Source organism: Rhipicephalus sanguineus, chromosome 10 (genome assembly GCF_013339695.2).
Source record: "Rhipicephalus sanguineus isolate Rsan-2018 chromosome 10, BIME_Rsan_1.4, whole genome shotgun sequence".
NCBI classification, from domain to species: Eukaryota; Metazoa; Arthropoda; class Arachnida; order Ixodida; family Ixodidae; genus Rhipicephalus; species Rhipicephalus sanguineus.
This window is the reverse complement of record NC_051185.1, coordinates 25,921,895-25,936,526: the sequence shown is the minus strand read 5'-3', so window position 1 is coordinate 25,936,526 and position 14,632 is coordinate 25,921,895. Positions and strand designations below refer to the sequence as shown.

At 45.0% G+C, this 14,632-nt stretch overlaps 1 protein-coding gene across 1 annotated transcript in view; it reads right to left on the bottom strand.

The window, feature by feature from the left end:
- Window positions 1-708: 708 nt before the first annotated feature.
- Window positions 709-14,632, bottom strand: part of LOC119406277 (cytosolic endo-beta-N-acetylglucosaminidase) — a 28,769-nt gene continuing 14,845 nt past the window's right edge. Inside the window, exons 6-10 of the mRNA XM_037673011.1 lie at window positions 10,638-10,810; window positions 9,139-9,219; window positions 6,337-6,391; window positions 1,888-2,127; window positions 709-997 (exon numbers count right to left, since the gene is read on the bottom strand). Coding sequence (XP_037528939.1) covers window positions 709-997; window positions 1,888-2,127; window positions 6,337-6,391; window positions 9,139-9,219; window positions 10,638-10,810 — 838 coding nt within the window. The remainder of the gene's footprint in view (window positions 998-1,887; window positions 2,128-6,336; window positions 6,392-9,138; window positions 9,220-10,637; window positions 10,811-14,632) is intronic.

Below are 14,632 nucleotides of genomic sequence, written 5' to 3'. Positions count from 1 at the left end.
TACTTCGTGTAATAGTCTACTTAGTAACTATTACAGCATCGCTGTATGCTCCTGGGTATGTTTGTTCAATGCATACTTTATGACAAGAGGGCCCCTTTCAGCTGTATGCTCTTGCACCTCATTTGTACGAATATGTATGCAGGTATATCTCTTGTGGTAGAAATAAACTGAAACTGGAACTCCTATTTCTAACGTATTACGGTGGGCTGCTAGCATGGCTGCACTGTCTAAAACGTTATCGTGCGTTCTAGTTGATTACACAGATTAGGGTTTACTGTACAGCAAAGCTGTGTATGACCCTAGTCATAAATGCACAAGCTACATGCTGCACGTCCAGCCCACAAAAATCGTGGTAGTGGAAGAGCTTTAAAGGAGTATATGCTAAATCGGGGGTCGGCCACCTTTCGGGGCGGAGGGCCGAGTTGCATGAAGCCGACACTGCGGGGGCCAGACAGCAAGTCAACGGGAGGAGGGGAGGTAGAGTTAAAGGAAGTGACAACATCAGTCTATCTGGCTATGTGTGAATATGGGGGTCAATGCTAAGTGGAAGCGATCTTTCTTTGCTCCTCTCTAATCCTATTAGACAGGAGCAAAGAAAGAGCAAAGAAGAAAAGGCGGAGAGCAAATGTGTCATGACGAGAGCATAAAACATTACACAGGTTCAGTGACTGTGCACCACTTAGTAACTACCATACTTGGGTGCATGGTTTAATTAACATACGACTCCTTGGGGCAACTGTGTTGCTGCTCACGGACTTTTGCCGAGTGTATGTCACGAGAGAGAGCTGCCTTGTCCGTCTCTTTGTTGAAGGCTTGAGGCTTGAATACATCTTTCCAAAAATCACTAGCAACTGAATTCTCTTCAGTGCCATCTCCGGGCCGCTTGATGATGAGTTCACCTAGAAGAATCTGGGTGGCGCCCCTACTTGGCAACACGAGAATGCCAATCTCCTCAAGTGTGGCTCCTTGCTCCCTTTTATCGTCAGCATGGTAGAGCCTGAAATGATTATTAATAGGATGACCGTGTTTAGGTTGTTTTCGACAATAATAATACCACATGTAGCGAAACTCTGTATGAAGCCTAGTCTTAGATAGTTTTCATATAGTACTAGTGCAGTTGCTCTGCACTTTTTGTACTTTGGCCTTGTTGGCCAACTGAAAGTGTTTAAAACTAGCATGAATTCATCGACATTGTGGACATCATACTCCACTGCAGAAGATGGATGGAAGAAGATGAGGAAGACAAGCCACATTATGCCGATCGAAGCATTATTGGGGGAAAGACAAAGCTGCAAAGGCACTTCACTATGCACAGATCCCAAAAGGAAACACTAGACCTGCTGCCATTATTTAATATAGGAATTTCACAAATTTATGTGCTTGTATTTCTTGCTGTCCAAAAAAACACTACTTCTCTGTTTTGCTTTCATTTTGCCGCCGATTCGTATGAAAGATTAACCAACCATAACTTTTTTCTGGCTATGTTCCATGCACAAAATAAAAAACAGTTGCAGAGGATCCCTAAGCTTATTCTTGTGAGATTGTATCATGAAAGCATTTGCATCTGCAGACAACGGCACACTCCCTCCGTAGACGCTACACTGGTGGCCACATGTTGCAGACGTCAGCTATTGCAGAGCGCCAGCTATTGCTTTTTCCTTGTTCACTTCAAGCTGGGACTTCTGCTGCGAGGACTACCCTTTCCTTCCCCACAGCTCCAGTTGGTTGCTGCAGCAATTGTTGGTGCCGGCGTCGGTTCCCATGGGAAAGGTAGAGTGCTTTCCGAACACTGCTTTTGTGGACAGCAGCTGCGTGCATGCTTTCACCAACCTAGCCAAGAAAGACTTATGGGTTAAAAAAATTGAACTGCGTATAGCGAGTACGCACCTCGTGACCCAGGGCTCAGATGAAGGCTCGGATGAAGCAGCCCTTGGCACCAATCTTTTCACATCATAGCTGTCTCCTGCCACAGCTATCATACCTAGGTGAAATTCTCCGGCTTCCCCATTGGGACTTGTCGCTTTCAAAACAACAGTGACGTATTTTGTCACATCGGTTGACAAACTCAGGTTTTTGAAGGTGTACTGCACTTCAAGTGGGGACAGTGGCAGGTCAAAACCAAAGAGCCTGTGAAAGAATTTTAAGTGCCAGCTTAAGTGGTGAGTAACGGTATTAACTATCACAAAGGTCAATAAATTTTTTATTTCATGAACACCAAACAATGTGGAAGTTTGGGCCAGTTGGAGATTCATGATCAAACTATACTGCGTGGTAGACAACACGGACAACAGGAAGACTGGGACAAGCGCAGACTATCAACTGAAGGTTTATTTTTTCTCTGCTACATATATACGAAAAAAACAGAAAAAAGATACAGAAAAAAACAATAAAGATAAAAGAAAGCTGTTAATAAAGAAAATATTTGTACACTGGATGCACGGGTCGAAATGCAGTGTACAGAATTCTGCTATCATGTGGAGCGTGTTACATCGGGCAGACTGGGAGATGCCTCAATGACCATCTGCGTGAGCACGCATGTAATGTACGCAATGGCAATGAGGGATTCTTGGCTCAACATGTCAGCAGGTGCAGTTGCTATGTGCAGTTCGAAAGCACAGTGGTGATGCATAATCAAAAAGATGAGCGTACCCGTGTAATCACTGAAGCCGAGAAAAGGGCGCAGAAACCTGACAACTGCGTTAGCAAACCGTCGGTTGCTCTCCTAGATAAAGAGCTTCAGTTCCTGGCAAATGGCGCACATGGCCAATGAGTCTACTTTCCAACCCATGCATCCAGTGTACAAGTTATGTTTTCTTTCTTTGTTAACAGCTTTCTTATATCTTTTTTGTTTTTTCTGTTTCTTTTGTATATATGTAGCAGGGAGAACATAAACCTTCAGTTGATAGTCTGTGCTTGTCCCCGTCTTCCTGTTGTCCGTGTTGTCTACCGCGCAGTATACTTCGTTCATGAACACAGTGCTAGATATCAATCTGTAGTGTCATAGAAAAACTACGAAGCAAAAAAAAAAAAGAGCAATCACTGGACATAATTTTAGTGCGGAAGCAGGATTTATATTATGTCAAGGTTAACTTTGTTATGTGTTTGCCAACTTTTGCAAGATTGCTGGAAATACTCAGAAGACTGCTGCAGTTGCATCTACCAGTGCTGGTTCAGCCACTTTAGGATTTAGAGCAATTTTTGTAGTAGAAGAAAAGCCTGTTTTGGAGTAGAAGCAACTGCGTTTTGGAGTAGCTTAGTAGCAGACAAAATGGAACATGCGATCACTTGGGGTAGTACGTCTTAACCTGGCTTTCATGAATATTCTTGTTAGTGTGCAGACAAGACATGCTGCTGCAATGTAAACAAGGAGACAAGGCAAACATTTGGAGAACAGCCATCAATCAGGCACTTAACACAAAAGAATGTCACATGCTGGCTTTACTGCATTGTACGAGACGCATGTTGCAGGGAAGCATTCGTCACACAGCGAGCATGGCACATATGGTTTCTGCTAATGACAGGTGTCAAAATGTCATTCCAAACAGGAAAAATCACCCCTAGCAGAAAACTAGCAGTGTACCAATTAAACAAGAAACACTCATTCCAAACGTGCACGTTTGGTCAGCAATTGCCTGTGTCGACAGTGCATTCGAGCATCGCCACACCTCACTATGGCTGATGCTCCGTCACACTCAATAATTATTAACTATAAGGTGCATAAATAATTGCAAAATGCGTACTTCTAGTGCAGGAGCAACAGTACAAGATAGCATTGAACACTGACCATGCATTGTGACCCCAAGTAGACGCTACAGGAACACTTAACCGCAATACATTTTCTCTAGAGCTGTGGAGCATATATATTTGCGATAGACTGAGATGGTGACTTGATGCTGGCTGTGGAGGGAGATGTAATGGGGGGGGCCAGGGTCAGCAATCGAGCCAACCATAAAGGGGAGGGCGAGGGATCGTTTTCTTCCTTTTAACTTTTTTTCCTGCGTGGAGACGCCGTTACCTTAGGAATCACCTCCTAAAATGCTGTCATATTTGTAGTACAACTCCGTGCTGCCTACGGACAGCAAAGTTGCAGAAGAGGGCGTGCCTGGCAAGATGACAGAGGACGACTGCCTGGTTAAATAAGAGAACTGTCAGCATCTTTTTTTTTTTGGGGGGGGGGGGGGGGGGACTGCCGGGTGACCGAACACTACACTGCATTGTAGGCAGGCGGAGTAGTGAACTCTGGCACAGTTGGCACAAGCTGCACTCAAATGAGCACAGCAAGGCACAGAGAGACGGGATTCTAGCAAAATGGCACAAATGGCGCCATTGGACGCACTAGACAGGCTCAGATTTGTAGACTAGGTCCTGTGGGAACCACGCCCACCGGCTATCGCGAGATAGCACCACGTGCTGCGCAGAGGCGGTGTGCGTGGCCCAGCTGCGCGGCTTAAAAGGGGCAGCCTGCGCGCTGTCCAGGGGAGAGGTGCCTTGGCTGCCAAGAGGGATGGATGCTGCCACCCACGCTGGCCGATTGCTGCTGCCAGATATCGTGGTTGCCGCCTCGCTGTCTCGTGTCCCGGGACCCACCCCGCCGTATGCAGCGTAGAGTTAAAACAAATTGTTATTTGTTGTGAGTTGAAGCCTCTATCTTCCTTGCTTTAACTACAGACAGGACGCAGCAAGCCCAGTACCCACAATGCAAAAAACTGAAATGTCGTTCCATGCATGAAACTCTTTTTGTTAGCATGTTTTTGCACTGAAGAATCTCAAACTTTATGCATTAACTCGTCTCTCATTTTATGGCAGTCTGCCAAACATCCATTGTTGCAGAGATCACTTCACTTAATGCACCTGTGTAGATACAGCCCCATGAGATCTCTGAAGTGCCCACCCTCCTTGGACAATGAATGTGTAGAGTGCTTTTTTTCCATCAGAAATGACAACATGCTGACAAGGTTAATGCAAGATGGCCACACATGACATATAAATTGGGATTTCTCCCTCCTGAACTTCACATTCGGATTTAAAAGATCAGCTTCAGTATGTTGTAAAATCGCAACAACAGGATATAGAAGAGGCTGAGAAAATGAGCATATAGGTACTAAGCTTGGAATGTGGTGAAGCATTTGAACATACTCAGGAATAGTGAAGTAATTGTAGCAGAATGTTTGCAATATCTTGGATAGCTGCTGAACAGTGGCAAAACTGACCCTAGCTCTAAACTGAAAAAGTGAGTTAATGCTGGTTTTTAGGTACGTAATGAAATTCAGAAGTAGTTCTAAGATGGAAAACAGAATAGAGGCGACAAGACAGGGTGCTAAATAATGAGTAAAATCTGTGTGAGAACTATAACGTACTGTTTCACTCTCACACAAGTCACTTAGTTTGGCATGACCTAGGAAAGGCTCGACTGATATTCAAAATGTACAACTATGCTGCCATTAACTGTGAAGAACCTGTGCAAGAAAATTTCTCCTACTAAACTGAGACACTGTTTTTCATGTTAAATGAAAAGCGGCCAAATGGACCTTGCACTGCATTTGGCCACTTTTCTCTTGGGGTGCCTCCTAGTCACTGTGTTGAAAATAAACTCTGAGTTTTGCACGGTTATAAGCTCCTTGCAATAGATAATTTTAGTGGCTATGTTGCCCGCTGCTGCCGATGCCGCGCGCAATAGGTGCTACTGCACCTACTGCACACGGTGAGAAAAACCCAAATTGCCACTGGAATCAAATGCAGGCGTCCTCTGAGGGAGGAATGAACAGACAGGGAAAGACTGCTGACCCATGGCAGTGCCTGCATCTGCTTCGGGGAAAGACGATATAGAGGTGCTGCGCGGACGAGAAGCCATGTGTGCAGTTATGCAAAGTTTACGAGCGAGATACACAGTAGTATTGCACCAAAGGTCATGCCATATGAACTGCACGAGTAGGTTCAGGAGTGCTGTTTCTCGGGCTAGTTGGAATAGCATACTGTATATTTCGATGCGCTTGAAAAAACAAGGACACAGTGAGGCACAGATAAACAGAAAACCACAAATGGACGTGCTATAGCAAGTGAGGTCTATTGGAGCATTCTGCCTACATTACGTTGCACCATCGAGTTAATCAAGGAACCATTCCTTTTGCGACAAAGCAACCAGCCGGGAGCTGACACACGCGACCCCTTCTTTGATTATAACTTGTGCCTCTATAATCTCTGTCGTGCTTCTATCCTTCTGTGTGCCTTACTGCGTCCTTCTGTGTATGCGCTATATATAGCAAATGAAGTTTATTCACGCGACAAACCGTATATACTCGTGTATAAGACCTTACCCCCAAAAAAACTAGAACGTACCAAAACCATGGCTTCCGAGATTCGCACAGCGGAAGGCTTGTCGATGCACTCCGATCTTGGGGGCCATAGAAAAAAACACGCCTAGTCACACAAAGTGCTACAAGATGATGCCAGTGAGCTTCTGCCACTCGCCGCAGACCATTATCACCATCATTAAGCGACCCGGCATTACCGCTGCTTTGCCGTTCTTATTTTTCGGTTCCCACCGAGCCCAGCGCCATTTGGCCTTTGTTATCTGGTGCGTTGTTGGGGGGTGTGTGGACTGCTTGCGGAGTCTGTTGCGTTGCGTTCGCCACGTCACTCTAGCGTCGTGTGGCAGACTGTGTGCTTTTGAGCGACTGAGTGAAGGCTCGGCTAGTCGACTGCCGAACGGACTTGGCCGTCATACCAGGACGCTTGACTAGCATGTTGCAATCGCTCGGCGTTTGCATAAACCGGCCGTTCAAGACAAACTTTCGGTGGTACTACACCGAGTGGATGGCGGCGTAGGGCAACAACAAAACAACTCCGACAGGACGACTGAAGCGAGCGCCTCTTCAGCAAGTGTGCATTTAGATCATGGACACGTGGCGTTTGTTATAAGTGAAGACCATTGCAAAGAGTTTTGAGGTCACGGGCTATCAAACGCAATAAACGGCACAGAGGACGATCAGCTCCGGGAACGCGCCGATGACCTTAGTCTGACAGTGGTGAGATTGCCGAAGAGCTGAGCTCGTCCGACAGACATTGAATAGACATTGACATTAGACATTGAATAGTGAAATACAGTGTTCATATTTGTCACCAGTTTTTAAATTATCTAACACAGTAGTTGCAGTGGCGCTACAGTGTGTTAATGTGTAGCTATAGGCCTGATTCGTGTATAACCCGCACCCGAGGATGACTTGATGAAAAAAAGTGCGGCTTATACACGACAATATACAGTAAACTCCTGTTAAGACGAACTCGGTTAAGACGAATTCTCGCTTATGCCTAACAACAAGGGACCATTTGTTTGGTTTCCTATAGACTCAATGCAAAAAAAAAATCCGCTTGAGACGAACCGCCTAACTGTACTCTTCTGTTAAGACAAACTTTCGCAGTGACCGACAACACTCTTGTCTCTTTTTTTTTCCTTCTAACTGTCAACATAGGAGCGTGCTACAGTTTTATCATCAAAATGTGGTAGCACTGTCTTTATAAGACAAGCATTTTTATTTGCGCTCAAGTAACATATTTGGATGCACTTGGCATGTTAGCATGTCTCTTTTTGGGGGCACTTCTGATAAGCTGAAATCCTGATAAGGCGAACAAATGACCGTGGTCCCTTCGAGTTCGTCTTAACGGGAGTCAACTGTACGTTACGCTATTGCACCATCAATTTAACGAACAACAATTCCTTTTGCGACAAAGCAACCGACGAAGAGCTAACACACGTAGCTCCCTAGCTTGTGCCTGAAGCAGAGAGTTGAACGGAAACTCATTTGGGGTTGGGAAAAGAGACAAGGACAATTAAATTGAACATTCGTGGTTGGTGTCCATTTTAATTGTCCTCATAGCTTGTGCTTCTGTAATCTCTCTTGTGCTCTTGTCTTTCAGTGTGCCTCACTGTGTCCTTATTTTTCAAGTGCATCCAAGTAACAGTAGGGTCATTTAAAGCTGCCCACCTACTGCAAAATACAATTCATCGGTGTCAGCAGCTGCGGCATCAACATAGTGTGCAGCTGCGTAGGTGCACATGTTGCCTTACACTGGCATAATGAAACGCCTATTCCAAGCTTAAATGTTGGCGAACCACTGCACAAGCTCTAAAGCTACCTAACCACAAAGGATCTGCCAAAATCCATCATCGGTAACAGCTGAATTAATAGTGGCTTTCTCTTGCAAAGAGTCAATGTGCAGTTACATGGCGGCATACAGTTGTAGCTTCACAGCAGATGCAATGCCAAGTCAAATGCAAAACATGGACTCTCTGCATTAAAGGTGTCCACAGCGTAAAAATTAAAATAATCTGCAATGCACTTCACGACAACATTTCGGTAAATGTGTGCACTTTAAAAAGCTGATTTGTATGCTCAGCACTTCCAGTAAAAGCCAGGTTATTAGAAGGCCGCCCCTCCAGCTTACGCTAGGATTGTGCTGCGTGTCCCGTTCAGGCCTGAAGTTACCTTATTGATTGTATAATTGATTCCTCTGTCCTCTTCCATTGCCAATTCAAACTTTACGAAACACGTGGTTGCACACTGTTATGCCAGGGTTCCCAACCCAAACTTCCTTGCTTCGGGAAGGCATTCAAGCTGGTAAAACGTCTGACGCAAGTGGCGTCAACATCGATAGATTGTCTGATGCAACCAGCGTCAACACCAGTGAGGTGCCTGATGCAAACGAGTGCCAACCAAGGCGGGAGTCTCATGCGACCCACGGCAACTCCTGCGGTGTGCCTGACGTAATCGACGGCAATTCCTCACGCAACGTGCGGCAAGCCCTCTCATACATGGATGTGATTCCAGCCAGCGACCAACGGCGGTTTCTGATTGGAGGCTTCAAACTACTGGCCGATGCAAGGAATCGGCCAGGGCTATAAAAGAACCAAGCTGCGCAGGGTGACAGGGACAGCAAACGAAGAAATCCTGGGTCGTCATCACACCTTAGTGTGAGCCCAATAAGCTGTCAGCCCCAGTGCCGAATATGTAACGCCTCTGTTTAGATGTATATAAATTTGCCTTAACTCACCATCACCTCGATCGCTTCGTCTATCAGCTCTGTGCAGATGCAGTCGCAAGCTGAGACACCCGATACCCAACAACACACAAGAAGCATTACCTTTAAAAAGGATGCGCAGCTTCAGTCGCGAAGGCTGATGAAACAGCAGAGCTGCTAGCACCAGCTTTAGCTTGGCCATTGCTGAACGTTCCAGAACGAATGTGAGACCCTCAGCTTTTCCAGGATGATTATCAACTGGAGCTCCCCTCCACACCATCTGCTTCGCCCTCCTCCTCTGTGCCTGGCTTCACCCTCTCCACTTTACTACCCTTTCTCTAGCAGGCTCAATAATAGGTCGGCAAAAAATGTGGAGCTCACTCAGACTCACTCATAAAATATAATTTGCCCTTAGGGCTCACCCGGACTCAGACTCACCAAAATTTTCCTCATCCGGAATCATTCGGACTAAGACTCACTGAAATTTTCCTCAACTGAACTCACTCGGACTCACAATCACCAAAACATTGCTCGCTCAGACTCAGACTCACGGCTCAATCTGAGTGTGAGTGGACTAATGAGTCCATTAAAGCATATTTAACTTTTTCAACCGTAGTGTCAATGCTCTTTTAACACCAAAATCTCACATGATTGGTGCTCTACTTGGCGCCTTTCATACCTTGAAATACGAGTTATCAGTGGTTGTAATTCAGCCAGGACACTTTTATTGAAAGAGATGACTTACACAAGATATCATTATCAACAACTTCCCGTGAAAGATTTTGCCGGAGGAAGGTCAAAAGAACCCCTCCCCCCCCTCTGCAACTCACACCTCTGATAAATAAATATTGAGATGGCGTATGCAAGCTAGCGCTTTGAAGTATGTGTGAGTAGCTGTGAGTATAAACGTGAGCCGACGTAAGGCCGACAGTTATGCTGAAGTTGAGTAAATTGGTCCATATGTCGGCAAAAAATGTGGAGCTCAATTAGACTCACTCAAGAAATATATTTCGCGCTTTGGGCTCACTCCGACTCAGACTCAAGAAAATTTTCCTCATTTGGACTCACTCAGACTCAGACTCCACCAAAACATTACTTACCCGGACTCACTCAGGCTCACTGCTCAATGCAAGTCCGAGTGAGTCGACTAATGAGATTTGCCGACGTATGGGCTCCATCCACTACACTAGGCTGCCCTTCCACAACTGTCCCCTGCCATCACTCTCACTGTCCCTTTATTTCCCATTCCCCCGGGAGTGTTTCGGTTGAGGTGTCCTCAGTGAAGAGACACTTATCCTGCACTACACTCCCATTTCTTCTAACCCTTCCTTCCTTCTCTTTATTAAGAATCACTCACCCTCCCACCCACTTAGCTTTATCCATGCTCTCTCTCTCGTAGTTGGGCTAGAAAGTGTGGATGATGGTTCCTCAGGTAAATACCTCTGCCTTAATAAGCAGCACCGCCGTCAAAAGAGTTGAATGTTGGGCTAGTTGGTATTTGATGACCAATTCATCATTAATAGTACAACGGAACAACAGGAAGGAATATGCTTTTTGCTGTGCCTGTGTTTGTCTTTCTCTCTGTTGTCCCATTTCATTGTGCTGTTTAAAATGGGCATTACCTCCAGTAGTTTTTTGCATTGCCGCTTGAGGTGATATGGAGACACCCTCCTCCATGGTACGCTTCATCCAGGTAGATGGTGGCTTCACACCTTCCATTACATAGCTCATAACCTTGGTCTCTAGGTTGAAGTCGCTGTTGATGTAGGTTGTGCCATCCTTTTGTGCTGACAACCTGCATCAAGACACACAGGAGGCATTCAAACAATGTAAGTACCGCTCTAGTAGAACAGGAGAGCTGGCCAAATGAGCACTACAAGAGCGTCACTGAACCTCTGGAGCTTCCACAGTAGTCGGCAGAAGGGGTTCAAGGGCTCAAAGGCGTGCACTGCAAGGTTTTGCTGCGCTGGAAAAAGCTGATTATTATCGCAGTTTTTCTGGCTTTAAAATGTGTATGTTTTGACAGGTCTACTGACATGGAAATTATCAGTTTTTTGCATCAAGTGAAAGGCCAAGCCCTTAAAAGCCAAGACCTATGGACGTTTATCATAGCCTGGTCGTAACTAAATTTCACTGTTGCATGATTACCAATAGTTTCATTATTGTTCAGCTTCTAAGAACAGAAGTCTGCAAAATAAAGGGAACAAAATTTCAGTGGCAACTAACTTGTGAATACTATTACCCCATACTATGATAGAAAGTGAATACTTTTTGAAGGCTCTGGTGTACAATTAAGTAACTGTACACTGCAAACACACTTAACTGTAAGTGCATTAATTACACCCAATACAGTCAGATGTACACTCGACGGAAGCAAATGAACACAAAATATCATATATGCCGTTTGTTGCAAACCACTAGTTCAAACTACTATAGTCGTATACAACTTGAGAAGACCGCGGCATCTCCTCCTCAAAGGCACATGCACACAATCTTGCATCAATGGGCACGCACTCCAGACTGACGTCATGAGCCAGACGGCCGGCGACTCCGCCTTCGAAGTACATTGCCAAGTGCATGAGCGGGCCTCTCCGGACTTCTGAAGTTGTATCCGGCTATAGTTTTGATAGCTTCCTTAGTTCTTTTTTCTTGTCCTCCACTTCTTTTTTCTTTTGCATGAAGGCGCATTCTCGCAGACACGTAGTAATGTTGCAAATTAGTCAATTGTTTCTTGTGATCCGAGCATGTAAATGTAAACATGTGCGTATATATGAACCACACTCAAATAAAACAATCATATAAACAAAGAATAAACGGTGTATCTAGAGTCACACTACAAGAGTAAATCCACATAAAAGTGATATTCAAGACCTCTTTGGTATACGGCACTAAAACGTGGAATTCTTTACAAAAAATCAGAGACAAATATAAAATTTGACTGCTTGTGACACCTATCCCCTATGTACTCTGAACTGCAGTGGAGCAGAGAAATGAACCTGGAATACCCCTCTTCTGCCACCTTGCACAAAGCTGTGGCAACTCGACAGATTTCGCATAATGCAAGGCACATTGATGATGCGGCATCGTTTGGTCACCTCTCCCATTCTACCACTGCGGTATTTATTATTGCGCCGAAAGAAACGCACGTATTTAAGCGACGAGCCTGAGCTGAAGCAGTTTTTGGACGGGCATATTGTTCTTTGAAAAATTATTGTAGTTAAATTTTGCAATAACAGGTTTATTCAGACAATAAAATGAAGGTCAAAGTTTCATTTTACAGCGTAAGCTGTTATGAGCTCACAACAGCCGATTTTGGTGGCGATGTCATGCGCCGTTGCGACTGCCAGTGCATGTTGCAGCTATCGTGCACAATGAGGGGGAAAAAAAAAGAAAAACAAAATTCGAGGCAACATTGAAAAAGGCAGTCTACATGGCAGTCAAGTATCCTACCACAGACCCGTGCTAGAGCTTGAAAGTTCTTTGAAAAAAAGACTTCCATCGCGTTTGGCAAGGAGTCGAGTTCAGAAGCGTCGAATCACACCAGGTGTCGCATCAGGTAAATAGCATAACGAGTGGTTGGTTCAAAGCTTCCCACTCAGGAGAAAGGGCTCATCACCAGCAACAGCACGAACAAAGTGTGCAGCTACATAGGTGCCCACATTGCCGTACAGATGCATAGCGGGTACTTCGCTGCTTTGCACTAGTATGCTCGTGATTTATGGCGTATTGGGTACATCGCAGCTGCACAGCAGCAGGTGACCTAAGAGTTTTCACGGGCTCTATGAGGGACCCTCACTACTCCAGCTTATGTGACTATGTTGCGTTCTCCACACAGACCTGGCATTTTTCAAATTTTGTGACGGCACGAGGGAACCTGAATGGCAGTGCGACGTCACAGATTAAAGTCTTCTTTTTCGTATTCTGGCCACATTGGCTCATCAAAACTTCCTGAAGCTTGCCGTGCCATGTTCTCTGGCTTGCTTTAGAACACAATGTAATTAGTTTCTAGCGATAAACGATGATGTAGACACTAGCAGATGCCTTCAAAACCCAAGATGCCTTGGCAAGTTGGTGTCGGAACTTCAAGGTATTGTTGCCACTTGCATTTTTTTTCCACATTTTCTTGCTTATTAAGCATCATCAAGTCACAAGAAGAGGTGCAATCGGTATTGTGAAAGGGCAATTCATTAAGCTGGCTTTCCCTTTCGTGTCCCTTCAATAAGATGCTAAAGTACGCACCCAGAATTTTTCTTCTGTGTCTGTGTGTGTATGTGTGCATCAATATACAAACAAACAAATTTTGTACAGCGGGGAAGAAGGGAAGGGGAGGTTGAACCATTATACCCGCCCTTTTACAATGCCTGTGCACCTGCAGTATGAGTTCAACAGTGACCTACTAGTGAACAGGCACTTGCACATCAGTTCTTTCAAAATGCTTGTGTGCTCAATGAGAACAAGTGACACCGTAGAAATCCCAATGCAGTCAAACTAATGCAATCTAGGCAGCCAAATCTCTCCCGAAACAGGTGTTGCCATATGCAAATATTACATCACCCAAACCATACCAATCAAAGCACTGGCATGGAGGGAGGTTTCTAACAAATGCTTTGCAGCTGAAATCACTTGTGTTTGTTTACAAAAGTGCATTGACTACTCAAATAATTTGCAAGCCATAGCAAGACGGCCCAAGTTAAAACAATATATCAAGTAATAATAGTAATTGTTGGGGTTTAACGTCCCAAAACCACGATATGATTATGAGAGACACTGTAGTGCAGGGCTCCGGAAATTTCGACCACCTGGGGTTCTTTAACGTGCACCTAAGTCTAAGTACTTGGGCCGCAAGCATTTTCACCTCCATTGAAAATGCAGCCACCGCGGCCGGAATTCGATCCTGCGACCTGCGGGTCAGCAGTTGAGCACCATAACCGCTGGACCACCGTGGCGGGTCAAGTGCAATGTTCAAGAGCTTGGGGGAATGTGATATGGCCATCGTACCATGCGTTAATTTGAAGGGCATTTTAGGGGCGAAGCTCCTTAAGGCGGCACCCGTTCGTCCCTCGTAGTAGTAGTCGTAGTGCGTAACCAGTCTTACGCTTTGACCTCCAAGGTGGTGCCGGTGGGAGATTTTTCCTGTGCGTTGTTGAACAATAAAAAATTCGCAGCGTGCGCGTTAACTAAAAGCCGAATTCTTCTGTCTCTCATTCCCCATTAGCAGCCATTGGCATGTTCCAGTACGAAACGTTAGTAGAAGTAGAAGTGTAAGTGTTAGCTAAAAGCCGACTTCTTCTGTCTCTCATTCCCATTAGCAGCCATTGTTTACCTACAAGGTAGTGCCTGGTGAGATTTCTCCTGTGCGTGATTAAACAATAAAAATTTTGTTCAAAACGCCGTTGATTGATGAAATAAACCAACGAAAGACGCCAGATGTTTTGTAAAAGCAAAACGAAAGAACGCCAGATGTTTCTAAAGCAAAACGAAAAGACGCCAGCTGCTTAACGAAAGACGCCAGATGTTTTCTAAAGCAATGGTTTTCTACACAATGAACATTCAAAGCGTACATGTAAAATTAAAGTGAGCTGCAAGTCGTCATAACCCATCGAACCTTTAGTATAAA